General features: G+C 36.7%; 4 protein-coding genes across 4 annotated transcripts; 2 read left to right on the forward strand and 2 right to left on the reverse strand.

The window, feature by feature from the left end:
- The first annotated feature begins 1543 nt into the window (after positions 1-1543).
- LOC135078524 (general transcription factor IIH subunit 5) lies at positions 1544-3548 on the forward strand. The gene is made up of 2 exons (XM_063973064.1): positions 1544-1744; positions 3362-3548. Exons 1-2 carry the CDS (start codon positions 1710-1712, stop codon positions 3546-3548), a joined length of 222 nt encoding a protein of 73 aa, XP_063829134.1. The 5' UTR covers positions 1544-1709.
- Positions 1752-3353, reverse strand: LOC135078522 (meiotic nuclear division protein 1 homolog). Its single transcript, XM_063973061.1, has 5 exons — positions 3255-3353; positions 3031-3167; positions 2567-2672; positions 2343-2489; positions 1752-2052 (listed from the first exon to the last, which is right to left on the reverse strand). The coding sequence occupies exons 1-5, from the start codon at positions 3342-3344 to the stop codon at positions 1915-1917; spliced, it is 618 nt and encodes a 205-aa protein (XP_063829131.1). The 5' UTR covers positions 3345-3353; the 3' UTR covers positions 1752-1914.
- A 9-nt stretch (positions 3549-3557) lies between the features above and the next one.
- On the forward strand, positions 3558-4242 carry LOC135078523 (zinc finger HIT domain-containing protein 1). The gene is made up of 2 exons (XM_063973063.1): positions 3558-3883; positions 4012-4242. Exons 1-2 carry the CDS (start codon positions 3558-3560, stop codon positions 4145-4147), a joined length of 462 nt encoding a protein of 153 aa, XP_063829133.1. The 3' UTR covers positions 4148-4242.
- A 1113-nt stretch (positions 4243-5355) lies between these two features.
- LOC135078525 (transcription factor ATOH8) lies at positions 5356-24923 on the reverse strand. Its single transcript, XM_063973065.1, has 2 exons — positions 24733-24923; positions 5356-7686 (listed from the first exon to the last, which is right to left on the reverse strand). Exons 1-2 carry the CDS (start codon positions 24779-24781, stop codon positions 6947-6949), a joined length of 789 nt encoding a protein of 262 aa, XP_063829135.1. The 5' UTR covers positions 24782-24923; the 3' UTR covers positions 5356-6946.
- Between the last annotated feature and the right edge of the window lie 568 nt (positions 24924-25491).

The following is a 25491-nucleotide window of genomic DNA, read 5'->3' on the forward strand; positions in this document are numbered from 1 at the left end:
TTTCCGACAAGGGTGTCAAATTGACTGACATGTTTATCGTATAGTACAGTCCACTATGAAAATTAGCTGTTGTTTGTTTCAACTACCTATTTTAAAGTTTTTGGTCACTTTCTAAGTGTTGAATTTTATGGAGTTGGGAAAGAAGTACCGAGTTTTATGCGTTCATGAGCAGACATTGCAGTTGTATATTCAAGTTCTGAATTTGATTATTGATGAATAATAAAATAAATCCTACTAGCTCCATTGATGTTTTCATTTAATTTATAAATTTAAACCAGGTTACCTATAATAATATTTTTTCATTAATTTATGAAAATATCAAATTAGCCCGTAATCCTGAATCCTGATACATAAAGTTAGCCTATTAATTTAACACAGGTACGACTGTACTCAGTGTTGCACTATCAAATGCAATTGACGCGCCTCTATGCCAGGGTTTTTATGTTCCTGGTCAGGCTATAGAAACCATATTATAGTTGAACGATGGTAGCGCCCTCCTGTCATTGAGTTTGGTGGGACAGTTCAGCGTGGGTCATCTATATCAATAAGATCCAACCAAAGAGTATAGTCAACAAGACGCGATTTTATTATGATACCTAGTACCTTACCTATTAATATTAATGTATTCTGTGACCTAACTTTACCCAGGCAAGACAGGCAAGTCGATATTGTTATCACATGTGACTAATATGGACAATATTGGACAAGTAGGTTAGTATTAATATTAAAATCGTGTCGGCTAAGCACACAGAACACCTACGTAATTGACGTGAACAGAAGCCGGTAATGGCTGTTGGGTGTAGGCATAGAGATACGCTACGTTGTTTATGAAATTATGATACCGTATCTTGCAGACATTTTGTTTGTCGTTTCATGTCACGGCTACTGATAAACTTTTACACCATGCAGTAAGTAAAACCCATGCATTTGTTTTGCCACCAATTAAAATTTGGTCTATTCCTGGATCCTTCACTTGGATGAAATCACCTCACCTGCGTGCCCATATGCGCCACGTATCCTTTGATCACATATTAAGTGTCGGAGTGTAGGTCGACTAATTTTTTTTGTGAATGAATAAAATTATCCTTTTATACATTTCTCACTGCGCAGCTGCGCCATGTAAGTAGGCCTAAAGCAAAGCTTGTACTATGCGTACCAGCAGACCACAATACGGATATCGAACCCGCGACCTCTGGCTTAGCAGTTCGATACGCGAACCACTAAGTACACCAAACAGGTCATAAAGGAGAAGGTTTGTAATTAAATCATAACGTTAGCTGCTGTCTTTCAATATCTTCTGCTTCTGAACACGACGCGACGCGGCGATGAATTATTTTGCGCTGCCTGCCAAAGAGCATAAAAGAGTCTGCTTGCGGTCACGAACATGTCACGAAGTTGCAGTAGTTATCGGTCATAATTTTTTCAGCGGATAACCGAACTGCGCATGACACAGTGACACTATAATAAAAAAAAACTTGAACGTTAAAATAAGGTATTACATCAAACAACGTCAAACGTTAAAATAAAGTAGCCACAAAATGACAGCATCTGTCATTTACCAAAAGTCAAATAAAATTGTGAATGATTTTTCATTAATTTGTGTGTTGTTTTGTTTCTACCTGCCGATATTACCAATTTAATTTACTGAATTCTTCTCATATAGGATATAACAATAATTGTGTTTATCGGAAAATCAACAATAATGAACCATGGTGAATGTTATGAAAGGAGTTCTCGTTGAGTGGTATGTAATGTACAATTTGGTCCTATAACCATCTTTTACAAGCTTTAAAATCAGTGAATTGGTATTCTAACATTTAATTTGTAGGAAATAAGCATGACCAAAACAATTCCAAGGGTTTTAAATCTGAATCATTTGTTTTTCTAAACATAACCTCTAAAAACAACTATGGTTTATTCAATGTAGTCTAAATCCGAAGGGATGCCGAAGGCCTGGTCAATGGCTTCGTTTTCCATTTGAAACTTGTTCTTGATGTAAGACTTCAAAGTGTAGATGTTCTCTGTCCAACGGTTTATAGCTGATTTTAGCTCCTGCAAACAAATTAACATTTTGTGAACGTTGATGTTCACTTCAATTTATTGACTAGTCTAATAAATCAGCTATTTAACACTAATTTTTCATTGTAAGTCAGTTTTCAAAGAAAGCCAACAGTTGAAGACAGTTTTTTTTACATTCTACCTACATTAAAAAATTGAGTTGCTAATATGTAGGTATTAATCATTATTGTACTTATGAATAGTTCTAAACATACAATGATTAGATTGTAGAATGATAAGAATCTAAAAATTATTAGTTTGGATTGTAAAAACTGTTACATTACCTCAGTCTCAGTTTTTAGTTGAGCTATGTACTCTGGGTCAGAGTCCCTATACTTTTGTAGTTCCTTCTTCAGCCCTTCCTCTTGTTTTAGAAGCTGTTCTAACATTGATAGTGTCTCTGTTCTTTCATCACTGGCTTCACGACCAACCTGTTGATTTTGAAAACTATATAAACTCCAGAATTTAAGAATAAAATTAAAATAATGTATCTTAATATCTGCCTTACTGATTCATGGGCTATGGCATCTTCTGTCTTTTTCAACTTCTTGGCACAATCATCGACTTCACTTTGTAAATCATTCAGTTTCCTTTTCTTCACATTTTTTGCTTTACTGTAACCAAATATTTACTTTTTTAACATTATAAACAATCTGAAAAATTTTAATGTCCTATTTTATCTAGTCTTCATTATTCATTAGTTATAAATGAAGTTTAAAATGTTAAATCTGCCAAGGAAAATATGGTTCTGATTATTAGGGTAAAATGTTTATAATCCTATTCAAATCTAAATTTAACAATTAAATACAAGGTTGTTTTCATGATCATTATTTTTCCAAAGATTGAACAGAGGCACTGTTTATTTTTAGAAGATAAACTGAAATGGTGCTAACTAAAGGTAAATAATTTTAAGTTTCACCAACTCAAGTCAAATTAGTCAATCTAAGTATAACATAATAAGGATGTATTTACCTTGGGAATGACCAAAAATATATTGAAGTCCCAATTTTCTCTGAATCAACCAAATGGTCATCAACTAAGCTCTGTATCACCTCTTTCACAGACTGCATTGTTATGCCTTTCTCCTTTGGTGCTATTTTCTCCAATTCCTGAAATAGAAATTTATTTCTTCAGTAAAAAATTAAAAAAATATTTGCAACATCAATGTGAACTGAAAAATTTGTTTGAGAAATTACCTTTAGTTGAAAGAAATCTTTACTGTTATGAAATATCTCCAACATCCTAATTCTCTTTTCTTCTGCACTTAAACCTCTCTTCTTAGACATGTTCTTTCAAATTCCAGCGACCCGGCGATGAAACAGTTCCTGCTGCACCTCGATGAGACACTCGCACTCGGCAGGAAGTTTATTATCCAGGACCTGGACGATACACACGTATTCATATCTGCAGACATAGTAGAAACACTACAAGCACGTGTTGATGATTTAATGGACCAACTCAGCATTCCCGTACATGACAAAGGACTTTAACCCACCACAATGACAGCTAGAGAATCCGGAAGAGTTAAAGAGGCGGAGAAACGGAGAGTCCTCGATGATGCAGCCAGAAAACGAAGGGCCAGGAAGGCCATTGAGGCTCTCGAACAAGACAATTTCCATGAAGACCCCCACGCTGATTTGGTCATGTCAAAGAAAGTGCCAAAATTTGCTGATTCTAATGAAAAACCAACTAGAAAGAAAAAGTCTAAGAGTGCAGAGTATTACAAAATGAGGTTCAGGAAAACATTTGCACAATTGGTTGAGGAAGATGCCAGTTTCAGACCTGATCCTCCTAACTATCTTTCAGCGCAAGCTTCACCATCAAAGTAAGTTATAATATTGATCACTTACTTTTTAGACACTTCTTAACTTTTAATGTACTGAACACACTACACTACTTCTTAGTTCTGTGACTTTTTAGGATACTTGTGTAAATGTTTTTGTATTGTTTCAGATTTCCTGATCGTCATTTTTGTGCTGTGTGCGGATTCCTATCAAATTACACTTGCATACCTTGTGGAGCCAGATACTGCAGCGTTCGATGCTTAGGCACACACTTGGACACAAGATGCCTTAAATGGACTGCTTAGATATAATTTATCAAGCTATTCGAGTGTAATTATTTATCTGTAAGCCAAACTAAGTAATTTGCAATAAATGATTATGCATGTGTGATGAAAAAAAATGGATCCCGTTTTATTTCCCCGCCAAATATCCCCCTTGCCTATTTTTTTTTTACAGAATGACGTGCTTTATCAAAGTTCAAGGAGTTTCAGAACAGTAATATAGATGGCGCTAAATTGAACTATCACAATGTAGTAGTGCCATCTATTGACGAGTAGTCGAACTTTTTTACTCCTCCTAAGTTTGTACACTACTCCTCACTAGATGGCAGTACGTGTATTTTTTTGTGAAAATAATTATTTATTTAGACTTAACTTTTTAATAAAAGCACACTAGGCAGATAATAGTTTTTATTGTATAAGTATAGTCAAACTTATGATTTTCATTGAAAATCCTTTTCCTTGCATTGTCTGGAAGAAATCGCTTCCTAGGCAAAAGACCGCCTAAACTATGCCGTTTCGAATTTGTACTTTTATCTGTTTCGTGTTGTATGCAATAAAGAGCTACTTATCTATTTACACATACAATATGTATTTAACTTACAGAAATCGATGCTCAATGGACCCCTAACATCGCTCCCCATCAAGGGCTTCGGCACGTGCTACGTTATCACCAGCTGCTGATAACAGAGCTATTGTTCGCGGCAGATGTTCAAGTGGCTTCCTCCTATACCTTCCGGTGTAACTGAATTTCCGAGGTAAGTCAACTTCTTGTATTCTAAAGGTGCGATTTGGGGGGCATTTGTATGAACTGTGTCTTTGATTCATAATGATAAAGATTGCAGATTCAGAAAAAATCACAATAGCTTCTTTATTACATAGGTCATCTTTATTGTAACTTGAGATGATGCTTGCAAATAGTCCACAGAAAAATTGTGTGTTCTGTAAGGTGTTATTTTTTACCCTTCTGTCGAATTTGTGGTTGATTTGAATTACCTACACAAAAAGGTAAGTCAGTAGTAGTCTCTCAATAAAAATAATAATTATTCATTATCACATTAATCGGATAATATCATTGACTTCATGTAATTGGGCTTTCAACATCTTACTGAAGAATCTTAAGAAAATAACGAATTTCTAAATAATCTCGTGGAGCTAGTCGAGAAGTGTTTTTCAAGCGATATTACTACCAGTAAAAGGAAAGTTATGTAGGTAAAATAAATAAAATATAAGTCTATGTACTTCCCATCATTTATTTTCTCGTCAGAAGATTAACCATAATCTATTGATATTACAATAAATTACATTTTCATCATCAAATGTATAATTCCGCTGTCAAATAAATTATTGCTTATTTAAATCGTACAATATTAAATTATGTCATTAAATCATGCGAGTGTGGTAAGTAACAAGATTCTGTTACAAGACTTTTCTAGACAAATTCCAATGATTATACATTATGTAAATGTTGTAAGCAAAATTATACAAACGATAGGCATTACGAATTGTTGACTGTATCAGTTGGACTGACTTACTAACAAGGTGAATATTTCCTATTTCTAATATTTACAATAACTATATCACAATGCATGTTTAAGGCATTACAGGTTAACTGTTCATCTACGCATTCATAAGAAATATAATTTTGTTTATAATGTGAAGGTAACAATTCAAATTTGATATTAGTTGAAACTAGAAACACACGAGAGCACTGGCTTTTCTTCATTGTAGGTTTTTCTCCTTTTCATTTAATGTGTAATCAAGTTTTCCCTAAATATTCAAAATATGAATTGTAAAACTTTTGTATAAGATTTTTCCGTACACAGAGTATAGATGCCTTAATTTATAACAGAAATAGAAACAATTTTATTTACAACACACTTACATGCTACTATTTACACGAAATGCAACCTTTATAGATAAAATACAGTTCTACCTTATAATTACTGACTCGATTCAATAAATATAACTATCATTAAAGCCAAAAATACACTTTTTCAAAACAGATTCGACATTGAACAGATTTTTGTCACCGTGTTTAATACTGGACTGGGAATGGTTAACTTCGTGGGTCTTAATTAATAATACATTAACAAACAGCCGTTGAGTCAGTGCCAATTTGTCTTTTTAGGAATCTTATGAATGATCTGAGATCCAAGAATGTGTTCAGGAACATTTTGTACCAAACTTCAGTCAAGATTAGTGAAAGAATTCTAGTCCGCAAGATAAAGCGCACATATTCCTTATTAATAATCTACTTGATCCAATTTTATAAATATTAAAAACAATCACCAATTATTATTGTCATCTTTGTACTACAAGCGAGAGCAGGCTACTAGGACGGTACGAATTATTTACTACCAATTTTATTGGGAATATGCATTTTATTTTAGTAACTTATGTTTTAGATTGGTAAATTTATTAAGTAAACCTTAACTATACAATAATTAAGCAAGTTATTATTGAAAATCAAGGAACTCTTATTCCGATGTTATTTAAATGAATGATAAGAAACCAAGTTTTAAACATACATTTTTCCCAATTTAGCATCGCGACAGTTTCATAACTTGACACTCGACTTCAGGCAGAATCCCGAAAAGCAGCTATGTTAGTTTTGTATCATAGTACCTATCAGTCTTGTCAGTAGCCATCTTAGCACTTAACAACAAATAGTTTAACTTATTCGATCGGAACTGGACGGATGGACTACTCTTAAGACATCAAAATTCGGTGTTTTCTTTGCATCATCTTCACCTTGCCTTCCTCCTCACTGGTAAACGAACGCAGAGCGCTCACTAGCAATAATCCCTCCACAAACAACGGCTTTCAAGGGTCGTCTTTCTTCTTTCTTAACTTGCCTTCTGTGTGTATGGTGTGGGTGACGGCTTCCACTGCTGACGTCAGATCGGCTTCGGGGTCCGTCGCCGCGGATAACGCAGCGATGTACGCGCACGCTATCCGCAGCACCGAGAGTTTGGACAGCTTCTGGTTGTGGCTGTACGCAGGGACAGCTCGCCTCAAGGTGTCAAAGGCGGCGCTGATGGTGTGCACTCTCGTCCTTTCCCTCGCGTTCGCTTCTATCCTTCTTTCTCGCGTCATGTTCTTATAATTTCTCTGCTCTCTAGGTTTGGGCTTTTCGTGGTAAGACGACTCGACGACGCCTGGGTGCGGTGGGACACGGGGTGGGCCTGGCCTCGTGTCTGGGACGGGCGGGGGGAGGAAAGGGGGTGGGGGTGGCTCGAGAGGTCTCCGCCTTTGCCTTAAGAGGCTGGTCTCGCTGGTTTTCTTGACTAACGAGAGGGGTTCCCGTTGGGGTTCCTCGGTGTAGGACCAGGGCCGGAACGGGCTGGTGGGGGTGTCGCTTTCGGGGCTGGTGAGGTCCTCGCGGGAGCTCAGGCGGATGCGTTTCTTGGGGGGCCCAAGGCGAGTGGGGGTACACTCTCGCTTCACTCGTGAGTCTGACTCGACAAGCCTGACTCCGGAATCGTCCGAGTGCGCCGGACCGGAGCACGAGTCATCATCTTCTCCACCTGATACGAAACCCGCATCGCGTTCCAATATACGATCTGAAACAATAGAAAATTCAAATTAGTTTCATCATTATCAATTTGCATTAATACATTCTGAAAATTTGGTCTTAAGACTATAATCATCGTATGTTTATGATACAAGATTTTCAACATTGTTGTTAAGGGAACCACTTAGGAGTTCTAAACCATATCGTTGACTATCAATGCTTTAAAGTTGCTAAGGTGAACAGACTTAGATCAATTTCAGTTGCTATTGCTATTGAAATAAGGTCTAAGTCTGAAGAAAGTGATACGTTACTGCCCAAGTAACATTTTACTCCATTTAAGAGTTCAATAGTCGTTCACATGTACTCCACAAGCTGTGTATGTCAGCTGTATACGAGCTGTATAGCTTGCTATAATGCTTTTATAGAACCAGTTTGGGCACAAATTAGACAGCTTTAAGTTCACTATGGCTGTACATTAGCAGTATAATAGCATTATAATAGCAGTTTAAGTAGTAACATCGTACTTAAGGCTGACTTACGGCACTATATGGGACGCAGTGTGAACCACACAACGTACGTGAGTGTAATAAAGAGTAACAAGTGGCTAAATGCACAGCTTTCAAAGTTATAAAGTCCGACAAAAGTACTCTAATGCTACATAAAGTTCACGTGTGTCCTAAATTATTTCCACATTTTAATATTAGTTTGGTATTTGTACGTGAGTGCCAAGAGGGAAACAACTCGGGCGGATAATCATTTATGCAAATAATAACACGGGTTTTAAATACTTAATAATGTTAATGCCATTGGGAATGCAACTTTATCGTGAAATGTATACATATTTACAGCTAAAATATTTACGCGCCTCTGTAAAAACGCGATATTCATTTTAAAATATTTAAAACTGGCTGAGAGGAAATCTACAATTTTCAGTTTTTGATATTGGATTGGCATTATAATTATATTACGGTAATTAATTATAACATGAAACCAAAACTCAATCGCTCTATCTGCGAATTTTGTGATAAATCTGCATTAATTTTGGAGATTTATTTGGTAAATATTTTAGGTTATGTAGAACAAAATGGTGGAAATGAAATACGGCTATGTGAACTGTTATAACTCCAATTTAATGCGGTGAGCGTATATTAGGTTCACATGTGTTCTGTTAGAATGCTGTTATCTATATGAAGTTCCACATTTGTACCACTACAGCGCTAATGTCTATAAATTTATTCTAATGTGAACTTATGTACAGCTTTAAGATGTACCTAGTTCAGGTCAATTGTGTATCTTTAATTCTTTCAAATACTGAAATTTTAGAGATCCGCAATAAAAATTATTAATGTCCGTTAAATCGCCTAGCCCAGGTACTAATAGTCAAGTATGAATACCTAAAGCATCAGACGGTAGTGTTCCCGGTTTAAATTCGTTTATTATGCTTGACAATTTATTCAAAGCGGGATGAGGAATACGATTTTCAATAGCTCATGTTCTTATTTTTTTTGCGAAAAGTTAAATAATTGTCCAAATCAAAATGGTATTCACTATCACTAGAACTGCAATCATCACACTCTGATATCTGGTATATTTTGAAGGGAAATTTCAGGTTCAGGCATAATATTTTCCTCTGCATCATGTACAGAACCACCATGAACAACTAAAAACAGGCTTGGGGAAATGTGTAATAGAATATCACATTCACATTCGTGTTCAGCTTAAAGCAAATAAGAGTAGTACTTGTGGACAAATAAACTGCTATTGATGTTAATGGACAACACATATAGTCCTTTTAACAGCCTACAGTGTACATGCGAACCATTGAAACACTTTTGTACAGATAGTAACAAAAGATTATTTTAATTATCACAAACAAGTCCTACTACAGCTACTAGCTGTATAACAGTCTAAAACAAGTAAACATAACAGCCTTTGGCTTTATAAATGACCACGTGTGTTCTATTAAAATGCTAGCTCTATAACATCGTACAAGTAGGCCGTTAAACAGCGGTTGCCGTATCTCTACCCTCCTATAATGCTCTTAGTCAGATGGCTGACTAAAGGATAGTTGTTAGAGTATTATAACACCAACAATCGTATAAAAGTATAACTCTACACTAGTCTACACTCCTATAAGTCCCTTAGACAGGTATAGGTGTAATTAATTGCAATAATACAGCTTATACATCACGAGTGAACTGTACTAATGCTTTAAGTACACATTGGAACTAAATGTGAACTCTTAAATGGAGTAAAATGCTACTTGGGTGTGGCGTATACGTTACGATCGCGACGGAAGCTGCGCAAAAAGGCGGCGCGGGCGCAGCACAAACGGAGCCCTCGTTATAGGACTGGGCGCATGACTCGCGTACAAACTGCGCTTTAGTGGGCCACGAGTTCGGCGATTTACAACATGTTTATTTTCAACAGAAAATTAAATCAGATTGGTACAGACTATGCGGTACATGACAGCCTCATAAATGAACTTAGTTACCGTAAAAGGAGTAATTTTGAAGCAAAAATGTAGAGTCTGACGAGCTGACTGTACTAATTAATTAATTAAGGCAGCGTAAGCAATTGCTTCCACAATCAATAGCATATATTTGATATTGAATCATCTTGGACTTTGATCTACTGCAATCTACGTAATAGATAATAAAACTTTTTGGTATCTAAAGCTGGAAGAATTGATTACACCTGTCCAAGTGAAATATTCTTTAGTAACCGATGACACTGAACTAAATCCGATAAGTGATTAGAGTTATCTACTTATTTATATGATTTGATATCAATAAAATACTTTTGTATTCGGTGCAGCATACGAACTGACAGCTTAGTACTGAGAATAGCACAGATATTAGTAAGAGAGGGTAATTCCCGTTTTCACTATCAATCCCTAATGTTTAAGTGACCCCTATGGTAATACATAACAGGAATTTTGATTTTATAGGTGTCACTTAAAAATTAAGGATTGATGGTGAAAACGGGCATAAGACAGACGACTAAAGACTTAAGTAATGTAGGTAGAGGGCTCCCACTCGGTTGACTGACAAATGACAATATAGCGAAGATCGCAGGAGGCCCTTGAATGTCCCAACTCGATTGACTGACAAATCTAGTGAAGGCAGGAGGCCCCTGAATGCGGCCGGCCAGTCGTGAAAATCCTTGGGAAGGTCTTTGCCCATTAGCGATCCTCTTTTGGTTGAAAGGACCGTTATCGAACGAAGACGTGAGTGCTATCATATTTACCATCACCAGTTGGCGCCACTGACTAGTGACAATAACAAGACCTTATTTCTTTTTACTCTCGTTTAGTGGCCACAGCGCACGCCCAAGCGCCGCGCTCGCGCATTCCGCGGAGCGATTCCGCGCCGACACCGATAAATAACAAATAATCGACCACTGTAGCCCCCGAGCCATAATCGTAACGCTTTTTACCGTTTTTTTCATGCATATTAAAGCAAATTAAATGTATCTCGAATATCTTGACTCGCACTGAGCGCAGTCGTCGAGAGAGTTCAAGCAAAACAATGTTTTATCACCAAACCTGAACTGAAAATGTACTTATTGTCGTATCAAGACATCGTAAGTGCAAGTTTTATTACATAACGCTATCGCTTCTGACAATTTATCATCAGGATTAAATTGTGGCCTTACGCCCACGATATCTTTCCGCACGTGTATAAGATCTTTAATTTCTCAGTTCAAGGAGTTCAGCTTCGTATATCTTACAGTGTGCTGAACATTATCAATAGCTAGTTCCTTCTAGATGTATCCTTCAATAAAGCAGGGTATATCTAGCTCTTTCTAATCGTATGTAATGGACAAGGCTGGAGCGAGACCGCTTCGACTGGCGCCGGCGCCTGCGCCTGACGTCACGGCGACGGTATACATGAGGTAGCCGGACAAGATAAGTTTGGTGGACAGAGATAAATCTTAAGGTTTATGGGAATATTCACCCTTGAGCAGTAAATGTTCTGCGCGGTAATTGTTTACCAAGAAATTTTGTCTCATTTCATTAAAAAATTTAGCTGGGTTCTTATTCTTGCAGTCTTGTCCATGCGGTCATAGATGGACATTATGACACTTCTCAAAATATTTGATTTCTATTGTTTCAGACTTGGAAGGACTTCGTGCTCCCTTGAAGTCATCGTCTTTCATCAATACCCCCCTTATCTGGTAAGTCCTTTATCACTATTATTTCACTATTTGAAATTGGATCCGATAGGTAGAACCCACCTATCTTTTTTGAAAATACTTAGGCGATTAATCACCTAACGACAATTATAGTGCATCAATCTAAACAATGTGGCATCTACAGCTTTAGTAAGTGCTTTCTGAAACCAAAATGTTAGATCTTCTGAAAAGAGTTTGATCGTCTACTGACTCTACATTTAGCAGCACATCAGAATAATCCATTTTTCTTCCAAAATAGTCCCAATTTCAGCTACATAAGACGCCTTATTGTTTATATGTCCATTCACACACTGATCTGAAGATATCTCAGACACATAACCTCGTGCGTATGCGCAGCCCGCGGAACCTGTTTGCCCATATGGTTGAGCTCCCATATTGTTATTAAATCATATTATTTTACCCAACCACCAATAGTCCGCATTCCAATCTCAGATATTCGTATATTTTAGAATCGTGGGTTTTCCCGCTTCTGTTTATGACAAAGATTTTAATAGAAACAATAGGGGATTGAATATCTTATCAAATGTTTAGATATTAAATTACGTATTATCATTCGTGTATTGAGATACAAGATAATATTATACATAATTAGTAAGCTCCTCAATATAATTATGAAAAGAAGAAGTAGCCTATATGTATTAAATTAAATTATATTATCATACTTAGATTTTGGTAGAGACTCTACTTGTATGTCTCTAAAATAATTCAAAGAGGTTTAAAGACTTTCTAATAGTACACCTAAATACGAACAAATAGAAACACTTTATCCAACAAGACCGTCTAATATAGATAATAGTATGTTCTTATTGGGCCCGCTACCGGAATTAGTTTATGGCTCATAATCGGACGAGCTCGGCGCCAACAGGGCGTTCCCAATCTGCTTGCCTCCGCCGAACTCAACGCCACACGATTTTGACCTCTAACTAGCTAATATAGAGACCTAAACGGTTTTCACAGCGGCAATACTATAAAGCCACAAACGACTCGAGCTAGCTCAAGCGTGCTTCTCACACTACAGGTGTTTTTATGAGCACAAAATGAGAAACCTTGCATTTACACAACCCCGCCTACGTTTAATTGGCGCTGTAATCGGTTTAGAAAATGACATGTTGAACCACCTAAGCGCTCTAACTTCGAAATTCAAAATTGACGTGATTAATGACGTATAGGACAAGCTCACTGTAATATATCACGGCACAATAAAACACGTCTGGGCTGCGTCGCTCATTACGCCGTTTCACGGCGCGACGTGTTAAAACAAAGAGTAGAGGCTCAAAAGGCCCGCTCCGAAGACCTCTCAGCGTTGAATGGGTGTCGATCTCTCCACAGATAAGACTCCTCCGGCCCTCCAGATATAGATCTGGCGCCAAATTTCACAGAAACAACGCGCCCATTATAAAAAACCTATTCAAATGTGGCCAGATCCTTTTTCACTTATTCGAAAGTTCTTTTTTCGGATTACAAATTTAAAAATCGAACGTGATTCGATGTTTTGAACCAGTTCTTATTATTTTCAAGGAGTCCGTGTACTTTGTAGAGTCCTTTTCGGCTCTTTTGGGTATTATTTTTAAAACAGTTATGCAAAGGCGTTGAACTCTAACAGCCTTTGTTGATGAATCAAACGAGTAATGCGACAGATGACCGATGTTCGTAATTACGGGAATTTCGCTTACGTGACGATTCAAAATGAGAAAATGATGAGCGGTCAGGAAAACTAGTAATGTCTTGTCCGCGGTGTAACATTCGCACGGTCTCGTAAGCTTAATGTATGAGAAGTCGTGATTCTGTTACGACTTTCACCGAACAAACATTACCGATGGCGCCGCTGTGGGCAGTCTAGTGCAGTACTGCTTTGAACTTTTAATGGCCACGTTCCTATTTGTATTTTACTTCAGTACAAACATAACATTTAATAAAGCTCCTCAAATCGATTGATAATGATTATTCTCAGAAACCATTTAATTGGATTACGATAAAGCGTATCTTCTTTTGATAATACGTCATCATCAATATGTATTTTTATCCTATTTATCAATCATAATTCAATTGAATTTGAATAATTTGCGTTACATTGTCTTTTTAATCTATAAATCCAGTACTTACTTACGTACTGTTTTCAATTTGCGTATTTATTGGTAGAGTCATAGCTTATAATCAAACTTTTGGTGTATTGTTTTCAGTCACACAGTCGTTTCTCTCACAATGTTTCGTCTCTAGTTTCCTAGTTGTTATTCTTAAGTAGGGTTACGGTGATACATTAGTAGTCGGTCGTGTTTAACGCTAAGTTATATAGGTGGCGCCAGCGCGGCGCCGAGCCCGCCGCAGCGTCGCGGCGGGACTAATCGACCGACCCCGGGATCGGGCTGGGAGATCCCGGATCCCGGTCTACTATAACCTTACACTAGTTCTTTAGTAACCGTTTGCAAAAAATGAAATATTTTTATCCTATTTTTTATTCGAATGTAGGACCAGACAGGGCCGTTTGGCATGGAGAATTTTTCGAAACTCGTTTATAATTACAAACAATTTTTTTAGAGACCATGAATCTATTTTCTTTTAATTTGTTATTTAGCCCAGATCAGAAAATTTCATCATGTTCAACCAATTAAGGGTTAAGTCCTAAAAACAAATTACCCAGCCCATGCTGTCCTCGCACACATGCACTAGCTAGAGTTCTAAGAAATTTCGTGCGACTTATCGATTCCATACAAACTCTAAACTATTCATGGGTTTCTTTCCACAAGCCCACCTATGCCACGGTCCTATGCTTAGAGTTTAAAAAAGTTACAAGTCTTTATGACTGTCAAAAAATAAGTTGCAGTACGAAATTCTCTACAAATCCAATAGCATTGACAAATAAATCCGACCCCTCTGCACCCACAGATTAAGCCACACGTTACGTATGGTGATAACAGAGCCTGAATAAAAATACCGGGCCATTGTTACCAACTGTCCAAACATCGGACTTCCATCGGGTGTCCGCGGAGTCAAAATATAGCATTGTCTCTGGCAGCAGACTCAACATGGCTGCACCTGGCAGCCACGTGCCGTGAAAAAGATTGCAATGTTTTTTAAACGGCTGCTCAAATTTAATGTCAACCGTGAATATTAGCGGCCAGTACATTGCATGATCCTAAAAAAGAATTTAATAAAATTAGAATTCGACGGAATAATAAAATTCTACCCAGGTTTCGCTGGATTTTGAATTTGAATTCCGACCCGTTGAATATTACTGTATTCAGAAACCGAATTCGCCAACTGTTTGCGGCTGCAATTTTTTTCTATTTAAAATTTTGATTCCCCGACCAGACAATTGATTGTCGTTTGTACAAATCGTTTTTGCGAAAAAAAATAATTCGAATTTTAAAATTTGTCCGGAAAAGTTAATCTCGTTAATATTGGATCAGATGTTTAATGGATAGAACCACCTGGCTGAAGTGGAAAAATTGCACTTGGATGACATTTTGTCACATAGCCATTTGTTACGCATCCCGAATGGCCTAGATTTGAATAAAACCTAGATTTTGAATTTGATTTTGTCAGGAATAAGCATAATAGGTATGAGGGGACGGAGCATACTGATACAGTCGGACTCGTATTCCGTTTTGAATCGTGAATTCTTTTATTAACAATTGCAATGTTGTTTTAGTTAGATAAATTATTTCAAATAACACATTAAAAAGAATAACCTAGAATTAAGGGGCATGCTAAATATGCTAATGCACAATAATGTCAATTCCTGAACATTTTTGGAGCAGACTGTACGTACTACTTATGCGGCCGGGGCAAACGTATGTAAATATTTGCCATAATGATTTTCAAAAACAAACATTAATCTACTACTTGTTTTGACTTTGACAGTTCTGCCTATTTCGTAAGGCCCAGTTGTCGCGCCGCTATTACCATACATTGTTACTGGGCGTTTTATTATTCAGGAAATTAAGTAAAAGTTTTGCTTATGGTTATATGATAGCACATAAGGTTTATTTTGCATAGTAGTATCTATTGCCACTACATATTTTGTGATGGTTTTAGTGATGCAGGCCGCTACCAACAGTGCGATGTGGAATTCATTGGGGGTGGCATCAGCAGTGGACGTCATGTGGCTGAAATGATGATGATGATTTTGTGGTAACGCAGTGATTACTTTGATGTGCTTGGAGAATATTCTATGTTTTTTTTTTCATAATATAGAGGCAAAGGCCATACAGCCAAGTCGTCAGGGTCGTTTTAAAGAATTTCAGCATTAGACATCCTTTTCTCAAATTAAGTTCTGGGCCATTGATAATGTCAGTTTGGCGCCAACAGCTGGTAAGAACGACCTCGCAGTGGCGCCCCGGTGGCGATAGTATAAATCACATATAAAAAGTTAATTTCGCATGCGGCCAAGGCGGAACCGACCAGCCAGATGGAACTTCAATCTTCCAATCCAGATGTTAAGTAAAATGTTGTTACACAGATTCAAATTACGCGTCAAATATGTTTTTAAAGGCATCCCGGATGTAGTCTCCTAGAAACAAGAAAATAACGAGTTGGCGCCGTCTAAATTGGGTGGCAATTTATCTTGTTGTAATCTCAAATTCAGTTAGCAAATTAATGCAAATGTGAGTTAGGCGCGCGCGGAATGCGATGACGCGCGGCGCGGTAAACATCCACCGTAAACAAAACGGACTTGCACAAGAATATTTCATAATAATAACAGTTATCTCAATGCATTATTTTCTGAAAATACGCTTGTATTTTTACAAACAAGAACACTATTTTCTTGAACGGCAACATGAGAGGAAATCACTCTATCAAACCCACCTGTCTACTCTTAGGCTTAAGAACGCAAAGTACACATTAAATGCATGACTCTCCGCTTGTTAGTCAGTAAACAAACTCCATAACACAGAGGCATCGGAACGTGCAAAATAAATATATGAGATCGGACGACCTTACAAGGCTGCGTGTCATTCACGCCTTCGCGCATCGCCGCATGCGACCACGGTGATGTGTTATGACGGGCACTATGCTGTACGGGAACTATTCCTTTGCTATGAAACCATGGGAAAAAATTAGAGACGGCGCAAAACTTTTTTAAATAAAGAATGCGATTTGAAAATTTAAAAAGTTTTCTTGCAAAAAATTAAGGGGAGGGTTTTTCCAGCCAGCATAGACATGAAAATAGAAAATTAGTAAGAAAGGAATCTGACTTTCATGTATATTTTTTACCAAATATTCCTGAATGCCTTTTATGAAACTGAAAATCATTTTCAAAGTCACTTTACCATTCCTTTACGTTCATATTGATACAATACATGTTAATTAAATGCAGAATTCGTAGTCAATAACTTCACAAATTCAGAAACCAAGTATGTCACGGGCATATTGCATCGCGAAGACAATTTTTTTTTTCATTCACTAATTTATTGAGGTTGTCATTTTTTTGTAAAAGCAAAGTTTGTAAAATTGCTTATAATTGACATTTAAGCACCGAGTCAGAATCAATGTTGATAAGCTGTTAAGAGAAGCTCAATATTGTGTTGTTTTCCATTCGTAAATTAGGTATTCTTATCAATTCTTGAAATATAATACATTTCAATGCACATGCAGTTATTTAAACTGCATGTGCATTGCAAACATACTAAAAATCAACGACTGGTATGACCTCTGATTCATTCCCAGTTTTTTTATATTGTAAAGTTGTTTTCTTAATGTAGTCCAAAGCGCGGGGTGATAAAGTATCGCGTTCATAACCCACGTGACGGCGGCACGGTTGCATTGCGAAATCTGTGTTATCAACGGTGCACCATAAAAAAGCCATATCCTGCGGAAACCGACGTGTGAAAGTAGGTACTGAAATCGCCCAGTTAAATGTAGAGCTGGCACAGCAATCGTTTAGTTTTTAATTGCTAAATACAGACAACGGTATCACATTAAATATTTGGTTCGATTTTGTAACAATTTTTGATGTTGACTGTACCGTTTATAAAAATCGAACTTTATTTTGATTTTTTTTTTAAATGGAATAACAAACAACTGCTAATCGTTATGCGCAATGAGTAGCGCCTCAAGAACGAAACTTTTTCTCATCTTTAATTCAATTCTTTTTTTTCTAACGTGCCAGTCGTAGGTCTTCCTTTTTTGTGCGCCAAACTTTTTTTATATCCTCATGTCAAGGGAAGCGTAGGCGATTCTTCCCGGCCACCCGGGCGTTTCCTCCCTTTGTCCTGTTCGACGAAGTTTTGGCTTCCCTACGCCATCTTCAATATTAATGGGTTATGCAAAAATTATAGGGTTAACGTCGTTGAGCAAAGTCATTAGGTCACGGTTCAATTGCTGCGTTTAATTTTCAAATGATCATACACATCTGGTGGAATATTGAAAGATTTTTTTTCAGTCTCGCATTTTAATTTATTAATTTACGAATGAGCTGAGATTTTATTATTTTGTATGTATTGATAAATTGTGACTATATTTGACCGTATGCGCGGAACTGACAGCCATATTTTTTCCACCAGCGCAAGCGCTAACTTCCCAACGTTTTTGACATGTGTTCGACAATAATTGCTGCGTTCATTTGTTTTATTATTTATCGAACGAAAAACGGCGGCCATCTGTCCACCTCATGCCAGTGTTTTCGTTAACTAACAATAGTTTGTAGTTACAAAAGCAATAGAATTACAAAAGATCATCGGTTTTAAAGGTCAATGAGGATACTAAAATAATCGTACAGATATTCTTAAAGCTTCATTTAATTCCTAAATACCACACGTGACGTTACCGAATCTCTTTTTTGAATTTTGAAATAACGTTATTTGCGTTAACCAACCTTATTTCAGCAACTTTTTACAGCATTAGAAACGAAATCCCGTTTAGGTTTGCCTCTTTTGTGTTTTCAATTCCGTTTTGTTGGGTCATTTTATGAGTGGCGTTATTTTGAAACACGTTCACGTGTCGGCTCGCACGTGGGTAGACGACTTAGTTTGCTGATAAAGCTTAATACTTGACTGTAGAGCACAGAGCATGAACACAGATCTTTCCCGAACACTATAATCGGGGGCTTTTCAAGACGATAGTGAATACCTACTTAGGCACTTACAAGGCAGATAATTATGTACCATCCTAGACTGCATCTCACTTAACATCAGGTGCGATTGCGATCAAATACCTGCCTTGTTCTGCATAAAAAAATGCTGATATAATAGTTTAACTTTCCCCCGGGACAAACTTGGCCTTCACTGGTTGGGTTTTATTGGCGGTCAAGATGTAGATCCTGGCTACATAGGACTTGCAGTGGTGAGACCGAGAGGTGGGAATGGTCACGTGTATATTTTTTTTTTCATAAGAAAATCCGTGACGCATTGTTACATCGACGTTTTCAGCGGCCTATTATTTTGGAAAAACCTTTCTTACTTTGGAAAACCAATTAATGTAATGACACGTAAAAAATCATAGATCATTAAGCATTAATATGCTTTAAGCTAATTAAAAATCAGACTGCTAGTTGTTGACTGATATGAATATCACATAAAATTACCTATACCGAATTTTGTGCATGTCACGACTAAATATCAAATAGTTCGAACAGTCTAATTGGACTAAATATTATACCAACTTCTTTAATCCGCGATAACAAAAAGGATCCGTCGTAGTCATCGCAAAATGACGGTCGATGAGATCACAAGCCAAACAATCAATCAGTGATCACTGATCTGATATCTGTGCAAATCGACAAAAAACCTTAAATCCATAAGCTTCAGTTAAAATCAATACGTTAAATACATATTAAATCAACGTATCGAGACTTATACATAGGTACTGCGTTCAGACGGGCTAAGATGCGCGCCGTGATAAAATCTTCTCGACGATTTTAGACGATAAATGTATGGGCTTATCGCGCAAAATCGGTAAAATGTCTGCGCGCATCCTTGGCCTACAGAAGTACCAGGGGTCACAATTACAACTGCACCTTTCATAAAAAATGTGGAAATACCGAAATTCACTAAGCATGTACAATGTACAGTCAGCGTCAAATAGTTTGTGGCACAAAGTGGCTAAAAAGTTGACAACACAACCTTATTCCAATTGTAACAAAGACGTGTTGCGAATTTTTTGGCTACTGGGTGTCACAAACTATTAGACGCTGACTGTACTACGTGAGAGACATTGCAAATGTAATTCTCGTCAAATCTAATGTTGTTTCACGCGATGACGACACGGCGCGCCGCGACTTTTTGCTGCGCGCGCGCCGCGGAAAACCCAGCTATAGGAATTCGCCAAAAACAAGATCCTGCTGAATTCGGTTTTGGGTGTCCAATCTGTATAATGAGGAGGATTTACATCGTTTCATGCTCTGTGGAATGTTTATTATACCCGGTCTGATCTTTCACCTTTAACAAGATTTATAGCGAACGAGTTAGATTTCTAATCCAGTCTTTAACCGTTCGCTATCGACAAATAAGAGACAATGGGAAAAACTTATATTAACATAATAGTTCGTATACATATTTTTATTGATTGAGGCTTATTTTTAGCAGTGGACATCCTACGGCTAAAATGATGATGATATTGACACAATTACACAGACAATACAGGTGTCTTTCATGATTCATATTTAATTTTGATAAACAGGAAAGTTTAACCGTTTAGATGTATTGGTTATACAATTACAACCAACCGTCACGTGTTTGAAATGGTACTATTTAAAAAAGGCACAGTCATAAATTTAGATGAAATATTTCAATAAACATTTAAAAATCTGGATAACAAAAACCAGTAAAACCATCAGCAAGCTTATCTTTACCGGCCCAAAGTTTCCACGATAAAAGATAATTTGTTTATTGGTAGCAGTAGCTATTACAATCACTAAAGATACAGATGTCAAACATTCGACGCAAACGCAACATCTGGGGCCCACATCTGGTACCCAGTCGTGACGTCACTGTTGACATGTGGCGACAACCGGCCCGTCTATTGTCCAAGTATTGTGGTTTTTTTTATTTTTAACTAGAAGCTAGAAATAGTCAACAATGTGTGCAACATATTTTTCGTTTTTTTTTTCGTAAAACACATTGCCTACACGTCCTGTCAAAAGCGTCCGCCATTTTTTTATCCAAGAAAGTTTTATTTCTAGAGATTATGTTACAAACCTTATTAACATGCATTGTTTAAGCAGAGAGCCTGCCTGGAAAACCCCACATGAGTGTTATTGAAGAAAAACTATTGGCTGAAAATGTTAAATACCTATCTATTTCTTACCTCACAATAAGATTAAAGCCCGCCAATGATTATTTAATACGTATATTAATATTAATAATTGTTATTATCTTTACAATTGGTTTCGTTTATCAGTTATCAAGTGCAATCACCAGAAAAAAACAAAATTACTCCAGTTGCAAAGCTCGGTTTCCGTATGATTGATTTTTGGGTTAATCTTTACACGGTTTAATATGGGTCTAAAAAAATTGGACGGCAGAAACCTATTAGAAACGATCGACCCCCGTCGCGCAACATGTGAACAAACAAACAAATTGTGCGTGCCGCCCGAAAGTTCTTATGCCCTAGATAATACGGTTAAATTTTAGTTAATACGGGTGTAGTAAAGTTTGTATGTTGTACACTTGTCGCGGAGGGGTGCACCCTTGAACATGTGCGTGTGTTTTTCGACTGAACCCTTTGAAGGGTGCACAGATTATGTTAACGGTTGAATGTCAGACGCAGCGAAGGCGGGAAAATGTTTGTTTTTCTCCCGCGTAATTAATTGGCTCGTTATAATTAAATTTTGCCAATGTAATGGCATTTTTTAACAGTGAAATAATAAAATATTAACTTAAATTAACTAAAGAGCATTCAACTTTTGTTTTTTAAGAAATAAAATAGTTCTTCTTACAGTTCTGAATTAATATTCAAGGTGTCAATTTTATTAGACAATAGAATGATAACGTACTAATAATTACTTCTTCCTGACCATCACAATGCATGCTAATGTTTTATCAATTCAAGTCAGCAATACATTAAAATCTAAGACTTCCTTACGAGTCATTCTCTTGTAAGTTTAAAATGTTCATGAAGCCTATTGACATTTCAGTAATTATTCATGATCGTGACAATGTTCAATCGCCAGCTGTAGATAGTAATTACAAAAATCGCAAATAATAATTATGAGAAAATTTAGGCTAACTTTTCCGACTAAAGTAGCCAAATATCAACAACTTTTTTTGTACAAAATCTCATCAACATTGATGTCTTGAGAGTATTCTTTTAAATGACCGCTACGTTTAAATCAGGTGTTGCATTTTGAATAAACATGTCCTTATTAGGGAAACGGTTGCGCTGCGCCGGCGCATCCCACGCGGCGTCTCGTAAGATCTGCATAAACAGCTTGTGATTTACAGAAATTATATCAATTTAACATTAAAAAACATATTTTGGATGTTTTAAGTAACTTGGAAAAATCGAATTGCCTAATCTTTTAAATCTTGAAAGCTCCTAATAACTTGAAAAAAGTTTCGAATAGAGAAGAGCTTTTCAAGTTATTTAAATTTAGTTCGAGATGCGACTCTCAAAGCTAGACAATTTTAATAGCAAACTTTTATAACTTGGACGTTTTCATGGTCGGACGTCTTACAAAAACCTTTTTTCTTAATTTAGTTTTTTTAGGGTTTTCCCGGAAATTATTCGAACTTTTCTCGCCGTAAAAACCATCTTTGGACTTCAACGAACATTTAAAAAAAAGGATTGGTTAAATTGGTCCAGGCGTTGTTGAGTTATGCGCTTACCAACACATTTTCCGATTCATTTTTATATTATAGATAGAAGAAGATAGATATCATGCATTTTACATTTTTCATTATTTGCAACAGCAACGGGAATTCGATTTTTATAATACCTTTCAGGAATTCAAAAACCCATGAACGAATACTCGTGCTAACTGTTATAGTGATAGTTGTTCGAATTTCTTTAGGATTAGTATCGTTTCATGAAACATGTTTCAATCGTTTCTTCAGAATAAGTTCTGTTGTCTTACTTTATGAAATCGTCTGACTTGTTTGTCTCAATTGTTATTTTAGTGTACATCTGGTGTCAGTTATGATTATGCGTCTGATGTGGCTCAATTGATATTAGGTATAATTAAGGTACAACAGACTTTAGGTCTAGCTCTTAACTCAGTGCCTGAGGCATGGGAGTGGCACGGGAGGGTGACATTGACATATTATGACGTGACAGAGCCTATTAAATCTGTATAGTTCCAAAATACTGCTGAACTGTCCTATCAATGACATTGACAGTGGGGCGCCACCGTCAATACCGGACCGCTGATTCCGATTTTTGCCAAGTTGGAAACCATATAGTTGAACGATGATAGCGCCCCCCTGTCATTGAGTTTGGTGGGACAGTCAGCGTGGGTCATCTTATGTCTCGCTGACGTTTGACGTTAAAAATACACCCTCTCGTGATGCCGCTTCTATACCTTAGCACTGATTGAGTTAAGTGAAATCCCTTGTATCATTTCACGAGTAGTCATGACGTTGTGTGATAATTTCATTTCACGAGTAGTCATGACGTTGTGTGATAATCTCACGATAGACGTTCTGATAGTTTCAGATATCAGTTCCATAAGAATTCGGTTTCGTGATAAGAACAATGATTATAATACGTTACACGGTAATCCGTTATCTGTACACCTGTTACCGGTACATTTTCGGTACAAATTGATAATGTGTTTTAATTGTATTTTGTAGTAAATTAAGTATTAACTCGGCTATTTTTAGAAAATCCGTAAATGTTACTTCTGGAAGTGAATTTTCACTCTACATGCAGTTTTTCTGCTCCCTTTGAAATAAGCTATTGCAGTGATACTTTCAAAAGTATCTTTCTGAAATATTTGATTTTTCGTGCTACGAAATCTCGTAGCAAGTATTTTGTTAAATTGGTGATGATCACTAAGTGCTTTATTATTTACCTGCTTGCTTGATCAGATGTTTAGATACTTGTTATCTTTATCTACCTCCACGTAGTTTTAGATTCATTATTCAATCTTTATAATTGCTTCATTAGTCAATTATTTGAAACCTACGAACAATTTCAATGGTGTAATGACGTCACACCTTTATGCTATAACATTTTGATTGACGTATCTTTTGTGCAAACACCAAAACATCGAGTTTGTTTTCGTCAACGGGTGTTAATCTTTATTAACGTTTATTCGAACTAACATGAGTTAGAAGGAAGATCACATAGTTCGTAACAACGAAGACTGAAGCGAATTTCGAAATTTTAGTAAAGACGCTGGAATTAAAAACAATTGCAAAACATAAGGATTAAAGTACGGGCAATAACAGATAATACATCAAATTAACTAAATAGGTAGGTACATTGACACCTTAAGCAATTGAAATTATTGCTAATTTGAAACAAAACTGTTAGGTAAATCTTACGTTCTAATATTTTTAAAGATATTGCTGAAAATCAAAACAATTTCAATAGGCAGGTAATTGATTAAAAGTATCTTAAAATCAGAAAAGCCTCTTAAATAAAAATACTATGAAGATAAATTATTATGAGTATCTTTGTTGTTTCATGAACTCCGTGGATGGAAAAAAGTTGTAAGTGCAGAGTCAATGAGCTTAAAAGCTCCGGGCGCCAGCTCGCGACTCAAGTATCCCTTCATTTAACGAGAGCGAGCTTTGCATAAAGTTTTCGCACTCAATAAATTAATACCTTTTGATATTACATTATAAACTTAATAATGCGATTAATGACTTACATATTGGTCATTTTTTATAAAACTTTAAATTATTTAATTCATTTCTTTTAACATGAAAAAAGATAAAACAAAATAACAAGTCCCTGAAAACTTTTCCTCTACTTTCAAAACTTTTCCCCAACTTATTTCCTGAAATACCCAGCTCACCTTTAACTTCAGGCTGTGTAGTATCACCGGCAGGTATAAACGCAGCCATCTTCAGTCCAAAATCCAGATTAAAAAAGTACTAAACAATCCTGAAACTTCACTATTGGCACTTGTAAGACACAGTTGCACTTTACATTACGATCGCGTGTCGTGCGACGCAGACGGGCGGACACAAACTCCCTCCATGGCAGTCCGTGTGTCACTGACGTTGTGGCTTCGGCCTACGCATCGCATCGGGGCAAAACAGACGGCGCCACTCAGGTCTCGCCCTTAGGGATGGGACCGAACATTTTTATAGCGGTTTTTTTATCGTCTATTGTTTTTGCTGGGATAACTGTTCGGCCAGTGTTTGGTTTATTGCAACTATTCATGTTTGCGGAATTTCTCTAGTTGCAATTTGGATCTTTGGTGCCGATAAAGGACTGGAGGATTTTATGCCTCTTCCCAGGTGTTTGGTTTGTGGTACAGATGTTTGAAATGTTTTCGTAATTCTGGCATAAGATTTCATGTCGCATTTATGTAAATTAATGCAAATTAATAAAACAATAGGCATAATGCCAATGTATGCGTCATAATATTTGTTCAGAATGAGGCTTTTCCAATGGACCTTGTTAAATTATGATTATTCAACCACCCAAAGACTCCTTCTCAATCCACCTCCTACATGAAGCAATTTGCTTCTACATTCATCATGCAGTCGACAAAAGAATGGTCCTTTCTCCTTTTCCCACTTTTATAAAACTTGACGATTTATTTGCT

This window comes from Ostrinia nubilalis, chromosome 15 (assembly GCF_963855985.1).
Source record: "Ostrinia nubilalis chromosome 15, ilOstNubi1.1, whole genome shotgun sequence".
In the NCBI taxonomy this organism is placed as follows: domain Eukaryota; kingdom Metazoa; phylum Arthropoda; class Insecta; order Lepidoptera; family Crambidae; genus Ostrinia; species Ostrinia nubilalis.

What these genes read in the sequence shown, in the direction of transcription:
- LOC135078524 (XM_063973064.1), top strand. Translation starts at nt 1,710, where the DNA reads ATGGTGAATGTTATGAAAGGAGTTCTCGTTGAGTG. An exon ending in AAAGGAGTTCTCGTTGAGTG is followed by an intron (nt 1,745 to 3,361) that starts GTATGTAATGTA and finishes TTCAAATTCCAG; the next exon opens with CGACCCGGCGATGAAACAGT.
- LOC135078522 (XM_063973061.1), bottom strand. Translation starts at nt 3,344, where the DNA reads ATGTCTAAGAAGAGAGGTTTAAGTGCAGAAGAAAAGAGAATTAGGATG. An exon ending in AAGATTTCTTTCAACTAAAG is followed by an intron (nt 3,168 to 3,254) that starts GTAATTTCTCAA and finishes TTTCTATTTCAG; the next exon opens with GAATTGGAGAAAATAGCACC. An exon ending in AACTAAAAACTGAGACTGAG is followed by an intron (nt 2,053 to 2,342) that starts GTAATGTAACAG and finishes ATTTGTTTGCAG; the next exon opens with GAGCTAAAATCAGCTATAAA.
- LOC135078523 (XM_063973063.1), top strand. Translation starts at nt 3,558, where the DNA reads ATGACAGCTAGAGAATCCGGAAGAGTTAAAGAGGCGGAGAAACGGAGA. An exon ending in GCGCAAGCTTCACCATCAAA is followed by an intron (nt 3,884 to 4,011) that starts GTAAGTTATAAT and finishes GTATTGTTTCAG; the next exon opens with ATTTCCTGATCGTCATTTTT.
- LOC135078525 (XM_063973065.1), bottom strand. Translation starts at nt 24,781, where the DNA reads ATGGCTGCGTTTATACCTGCCGGTGATACTACACAGCCTGAAGTTAAA. An exon ending in TACACAGCCTGAAGTTAAAG is followed by an intron (nt 7,687 to 24,732) that starts GTGAGCTGGGTA and finishes CTATTGTTTCAG; the next exon opens with ATCGTATATTGGAACGCGAT.